At 46.5% G+C, this 7,109-nt stretch overlaps 1 protein-coding gene across 1 annotated transcript in view; it reads right to left on the minus strand.

Moving 5' to 3' along the window:
• The window catches only part of Kpnb1 (karyopherin subunit beta 1), a 29,520-nt gene extending 23,204 nt beyond the window's left edge, over positions 1 to 6,316 (minus strand). The window contains exons 1-2 of the mRNA XM_010620086.3: positions 6,133 to 6,316; positions 459 to 659 (exon numbers count right to left, since the gene is read on the minus strand). Of these exons, the coding sequence (XP_010618388.1) occupies positions 459 to 506 (48 nt within the window). The 5' untranslated portion in view covers positions 507 to 659; positions 6,133 to 6,316. The remainder of the gene's footprint in view (positions 1 to 458; positions 660 to 6,132) is intronic.
• Positions 6,317 to 7,109: the final 793 nt, after the last annotated feature.

A 7,109-nucleotide genomic window follows, 5' to 3' on the forward strand; every position in this document is an offset into this window, starting at 1 on the left:
AAAAAAAAAAAAAAAAAAAAAAAGCCCACAGCATCAGGGAACATCAGGAACCCCAAGAAAGAGGGTTGGGCCAGAACATATCCTTTCAAAATCTTCTGGGCTGGGGCCGGGGATGTAGCTCAGTAGCACTGTGCCTGCCTTGCAAAGCATAAGGTCCTGAGTTCGATCCTCAGTACCAAAAACAAAATCTTCTGGGCAGGGGATGTAGCTCTGTTGCTATGCCTGCCTCGGAAATGCAAGATCCCAAGTTCGGTACCCAGTCTGGGGGTGGGGATGATCTTCTCCTGGGGCTGTGGGTACAGCTCAGCGGTAAAGTGCTTGCCTAGGATGCAAGGCCCTGGGTCCGGCCCCTCCAGAAATTAAAAAACTTTGTTTTCTTCACAATCCTAATACTAACACCATGCATGTCACTGTCAGACCCGGAGAATGCAAACCAGACCACCCGAACAGGTACTTACTATATCTTGGCAAATGTAACCAATAGCTTCCAATGTTGACTCTTTCATGTGCTCTGTGCTGTTGGGGTTTGTGACGTTGGCGACCAGCTGAGGAATGAGCTCTGGCCATTGGTTTACTGGGATCTCTGCACAAGCAATACCAGCCACACACTGCGAGGCAGAGCTGGGCCGGTAAGTTTCTGTGCCCAAGGTCTGTAAAACCTGGAAAAAAAGAGGAGGTTAAACTAGATCCACATCCAATACCGTTGAGCGTATTTTGCCTAAAACCATGCCCCTTGTATCACTGCCCCTGAAAAACAAGTCCCAAAACAAACAACAAAAAACCCAAAGCCAACCTTATCACCCACACAACCAACAGTCCCCAGAACCTGAAAGCAAAACCAACAATCCCCACTGCCAGCAGGAACTCTCTAAAAGCACACACACCTCACTTTCACAAGCAGGAAAAACTAGCAGTCAAGAAGACGGGGCATTAAAAGGCAACGGGGAGAGGGAGGGGACAAAATTCAGCTTCCAGGCTCTTAGCTGGGGGGCATGGGAGGGATGCTCAGCCTCCTATAGAGTAAGTATAACTAACCGTGGGGCGCCTGGGTGGGTGCAACTCACACAAGGCCACTGCCTAATTCAAGGAGAAGATCTTCTCATCACCATGGGAAACAAACCTTTCCCGACACCAGTGACCCAGCACCCAGTATGACTTGCTCGGAAAGACCTGCTCAGGCACATCTCTAAAGGCAGAAACAAAGTTACTAATGCTGCCAAAACCTAAGGCCCTATCCTCCCTCACCTTCCAAGCAGAAAGGATACATTCTGTTTGCCCAAGAATCCAAGAACTGTGACAGACCACAAACTCATCATACCACCCATGCAGGTGCGATCCTCTCCTCTTACTGTCTCACCGGAAGTGGAAACCAAGGGGGCACTGGTGCAGGCGAAGGCTGGCTCTGCCCAGGGTTAATCACCACCACCAGCTAATTCAGCCAATGAACTCCCTGAGAACCCCAGCCCTTGCGAACCCCAGCCCTTGCGAACCCCAACAGTCCCTGGCTGGAGGGCAGGACAAAGAGCTGCCAGCTATATGCCAGCCCTGCGGACCAGGCACAGTGCTCTGCAGGGCCGAGCCGAGGCCGAGCGCCGTCTTTCCTTCCTGGTCAGCCAGGCCACCCTGCCTCCACGGCTCTACCGGGGATCCAGCCCTTCCTTTCTAAAGGGCTTTGCTCCTTTCAGCGACATTAACAAAAACTGCAGGCCTAAGAGAAGGTGAAGCGAGGGAGAATGAGGTAGGTCCCCCAAGCGCTGGAGGCTGAATGGGTTATCGGCCCACCCGAGTCGGATTCAAGTCCAAGTCTAAAGATGCTTGGGGGGGGTGAATTTAAAAAAATTTAAACGACAAAAATTACAGAAATGAGGTGCCATGCAATGTTCTGATACATGCACACCCTGTGTAAAGGTCGAAAGTGCAAAGCTATCTGTGCTATCTCCTCAAATGCTGTATCGTTTCCTTGCAGTCCAGGCATCCTAACCCGGTCCGCCAGCTCTGCTGACATGTTACCACAGCTCCTCTGCCGCGACCCCAGAACCTATTTCTCCTGTCCAGCACCCCCTCCTTTCTCCAGGGTGCGCCCCTCTGCACTGTCTCCTAGTAGCTGTGCAGCTGTACTGTAAAGCAAAGGTGAGCGGAAGATTATTGGTTAATATTTCAGGGAAGCCAAGACGTTGGTGCCCAGTAATCTCGGCTCTGTGAGAGGCTGAGGCAGGAGGTTTGCAAGCTCAAGCCTGGGCAACTTAGCCGAACGCCTATCTCAAAATGAAAAAGGGCTGGGAGCCAGGCAAGGTGGCACATGCTCATAATCTTCAGGAGTGTGATATTACAGCAAACTCGGGCCAAGCCTGGGGAACTTCGTGAGATTGTCTCCAAATAAAACACAAAGAAAGGGGATAAATAAAAAAAACACAAATGTTCAACTTCTGATTATTGAAATGGAAAAGAAAAAATTCTTGCCAGGTGTGCTGGCACACACCTGTAATCCCAGCACTTGGGAGGCTGAGGCAGGAGGATCTCTGTGACTTGGAGACCAGCCTGGGCTACATAGTCAGTTCCAAGCCAGTCTCAACTACATAGTGAGACCCTGTCTTGAAAAAGCAAAAAAAGAAAAAAAATCTTACCTAGGAGTTTCGACGCACTAATATTCAAAATCAGAAATAAAGGAATGGGGTGGGGGATTTGGCTCAGCAGTTTGGCTGCCTGCCTCACAAGGGCAAGGGTCCAAGTTCGACCCCCAGCACCGCCCCCAAAAGAAACAAAAGGAATGAGCTAGAGAGAGAGGCACAGTTTAGTCACAGGTGTTTGGATGCTTGAGGTAGAACTGCCTGAGCACAGCATAAGCAACAGACTCATATTCCAGAGAGGGAGAGAGAAAGAGAAAGAGACAGAGAGCAAGAAGGAGAATGCTTTGAATATCCAGATTAAAAACAAAAATCCAGGCGTGACAGCGCACACCTGTAATCCCAACACTCGGGAAGCTGAGGCAGGAGGATCAGCCTGGGCTACACAGTGATACCTAACTCAAAATACCCCCGGCCAAAAGACCAGGCACACTGAGAGACATCAGCTGCCAACTCCGCTCTCATAAGAGGCCCTGCTTCACTGCCTAGGCTGGTCTCTAACTCCTGGGCTCAAGCCATTCCCCGCCTCAGCTTCCCTAGCAGCTGGAATTATGGGAACATCACTGCATCTGGCTCATTCTAACTTTTTACAGGCAGGCAAAAGGATCCAACCGTACCAATATATGATTTTTTAAAATGTTGGTGTTAAAAGAGCGATGCGCCAAAACACACAAACACAGTTCAAATCACGCCTTACCTCATTTACTACAGCACTGTACAAAGTGGGACAGGTGAGACACCGAATGGGCACTGCGGGCATCAAGATTTCCAGCGACAGCCTCGCAAGTGCAAGGACGAGTCTGATCTCCATACCAAAAAAAAATTTCCAGTGATGAGGACAGGGATTTAGCTCAGTGGTTCTGCTGCTTACTTAGCAAATGCAGGGACCTGAATTTAATCCCCAGTAGCAAAAAAAAAAAAAAAAAAAAGGATTTCCAGTGATAAGCCAGGCTACACCTGAAATCCCAACATTCTGAGAGGCTGAGGCAGGAAAATCACAAGTTCAAACCCAGGCTGGGCAACTTAGCATGACCCTGTCTCAAAATACAAAATGCACTGGGTCCAATCTCTGGTGCGCGCCCTTCTCCCCAAAACGATTCCCAGTGATGAACGAGGCAGCAGCACACGCCTGGGTGGTTGCCTTGAGCCTCGGAGCTCTCAACTCAAAGGAAACAGAGAAGGGAAAAAAAAAAGATCTCCAGGGATGGGCCATACTTCATCCCTGTCAAACATCTAGGGGTGCGGGGGCTTACAATCTCGGCACAGATCTGGGAGGCTGAGGCGGGAGGACTGAAATGTCCAGCCCAGCCTGGACAACGTAACGACTAAGACCATGTCTCAAATTAAAAAAGAAAACGGGCAGGGAAGTAGCTCAGTGTCAAAGTCCAGGGTTCCATCCCAGCACCATCACCAAAAAAATCACACAAGCATAATGTGCAATAGAAACTTTCCACTGCAAAAACTATTCAAAATAAAAGTGGCTTCTAAGTCAGTTCCTGTGACAGGTGCCTTCAAGCAAAGCTGGAGAAAACAGAAGCAGAAAAAGAAGTTGCTGCCTTAAGGAACGCTAATTTACCTAACACCAGCATCTGCAGGAAACAAACAGCAAACAGATAAATAACCGTGACCTGCCCAGGGCAAATGCAGGATTCACCCAGATTCCCTCACTCTCCAAGGAGGAGCAGAACAGAGCAGAGCTGGGTGGTGCACACACCTGTGATCCCAGCAAACTGGGAGGCTAAGGCAAGAGGGAGGCCAGTTTGAACGCAGCCTTGACAACTTAGCGACACAGTGAGACCCTGGCTCACAATAAAAATGGGTGATGATGGAACTCAGTGCCAATGTTCTGAGCTTAATCCCCAGTACCCCAAAATAAACCAAAGAAAGAAATCCATAAATGTAAGTCAAAATGACAAGTGCACAGATTTTAAATTCTCTTTAGATCTTGTCCATGAAAGAAGGCTACTAAAGAACCTCCCGGAGCCAGGCGTGGTGGTGTAATCCCAGCACTTCGGAGGCTGAGGCAGGAGGATCACTGTGAATTCGAAACCAAGTTGGGTTACATAGTGAATTCCAGGTCAGTCTCAATTACATAGTGAGACCCTGTCTCAAAAAAACCAAAAAACAAAAACAACACCAAAAAAACCAAAAAACAAAAAACAACAAAAAAGCCAAACAAACAAAACAAAAAAGAACCTCACCAAGGGGCCAGGGATTTAGCTCAGTGGTTCTGCCACCTGCCTGCAAGAGCAAAGACCAGTGTTCTATCCCTAGTACCGAGAAAAAAAAAAAAAGAAAAAAGAAAAAACCTCACTGAAAATAAAAGCAAAAAATGAGAATCAAGACCTAGTATGTAAAGGTACAGGATCCCAATAATGAATTTAACTGTGTTGTATACTTAGATTGTACCAGTAAACTCAATAAAAAGAAAAGAGAAAAAAACAGGTAAGATAAAAAGAAAAAAAGAAAAGCAAACTTGTCCACATGTATTTATTTACCCTTAAATCCTTTGCTTTAGCTGGAATTACAGATTTTTTTTTTTTGGTACCAGGGATGGAACTCAGGACCTGCGCTTGCAAGGCAGGTGGTGGAATCAATCACTGAGCTAAATCCCTGGCCCCGGAATTACAGATTTTTAATTCAACAAGTCACAAGAATGCCACGATGCACAGCAACAAAGGACATTCCATTTTTTCCAAAATTCTTCACTTCATTCATCCAACCACCATGCAGAGAAAGGGTTTTTAAAGAATAGGTTTCTGTAATTTGTTAAGCAAGTAAAAGCACCATTAATGTCATAAAGCTATTATTCAAATTCCTTCCCCTTGCAAGACCAAAGAGATCATTTAATTCTCTTGTCACCACAGTGCCACACACAACACCAAAGAATGAGAAGTAAGTGCAGCAGAGGTTCAACAAAAGCCAGGTGCTGGCTGACAGTGAAAAAAATCACACTAGGAAGACAGTTTAAAAAATATCCCTGAGGACCGGGGATTTAGCTCAGTGGTGCTGCGGCCTGCCTCACAAGTACAAGGGCTCAAGTTCAATCCCTGGTACAAAAAAGAAAAAGCAAACAACAACAATCCCTGAACCCCATTCTAGAGATCCAAACCAGATCTTCTGGAGAACTCAGAGAGATACACATGCATGCGCGCACACACACCATTTTTTGAGTGGCTGAGGATCTAACCCAGGGTTTTGCACACTCTAGGCAAGCAGCCTCAGAAAGAGAATACACAGAACTCATTGGTATACTAGTCCATCAAACTCTCTGATAAAGCTTCCCAAACTGCTGTGGGGCCGCCTCAGTCACCGTGTTCAAGAATTCCAAGCCACACATGGACAAGCTGAATGGAGGAAGATTTAAATCAAATACCATTTTTACCTTCAGGGGAAGTTCAGATCCTAGAAATCTATCACTACAAAGCTCCATCCCATGCAAATGACAGAAATAATCTGCAAAGATGTTTCTCTTTCCCAGAGGTAGGACAAGAGGGAAGTTGCTCACATAGTTCTTGACTTCCCGACGCGCGTTAGCATCGATAGCAAGCCACCTCTGCTGATACTGCGCCTTGATGTCTGGATCCTTCGATGTCAAAGAGTTCTTGATTTGTAGACCAGCTGCAACTCTGGCAACCTGACTGTTTCCTGGATTTGCCAGCACTCTGGACAGTTCCACAAGAAAAGTGGGCTGTTAAAAGAGAAGATTGATTCTGTGAGCAAAAGATCTCTTGGGAACGTTAACAACCACAGATACCTTCTAGAACACTAAATCATTGGAGGGAGAAACTTTCTAGAATGTATCACACACAGCCCAGGAAAGCACTTGTCCCACAAGCTTGGCAGCTTGTGCCTATCCTACTATCAGGATCACCCTGCCAGGCGAGGTGGCACACGCCTGTAATCCCAGCACTCGGGAGGCTGAAGCAGGAGGATCGCTGTGAGTTTGGGACCAGCCTGGGCTACATAGTGAGTTCCAGGTCAGTCTCAACTACATAGTGAGATCCTGTCTCAAAAAACCAAAAAACCAAAAGAAAAAAACAAAAACAAAAAAAAACACATCAGCCTAAGTGCCCAAAGCTTCAAATCAGATTCCTGGAATTAAAGCAAATTTGACAGCCTGATAGCCAGTGGATTTTTCATGTACAATGAAGTGTCCCAGGCACCTAGAACAATGCCTAGCACTCAGTATTTGTTAACTGAATGAATGTAATGAGAAAAAGCAAAAAATATTTTTAAGTAAAAAAAATTTATTCCAAGAAATGATATTCAAGATTGCTTTTGACCCATGAAAGCAGGTAACTTTTCACAAAAGAGAAACCACTTACAGATTTAGACTGAGACTCAGAAACGCTAGTTTTCCTTCCACATTTTAGGACGTGCAGCAAAAAAAGTAGATTTAGGGCTGGGGATTTAGCTCAGTGGTTCCACTGCCTGCCTGCCTTACAAGAGCACAGGGACCAGAGTTCAATCCCCAGTACCAAA

The sequence above is a fragment of the Fukomys damarensis genome, unplaced genomic scaffold (assembly GCF_012274545.1).
Source record: "Fukomys damarensis isolate Sample0158 unplaced genomic scaffold, DMR_v1.0_HiC HiC_scaffold_13, whole genome shotgun sequence".
NCBI lineage: Eukaryota > Metazoa > Chordata > Mammalia > Rodentia > Bathyergidae > Fukomys > Fukomys damarensis.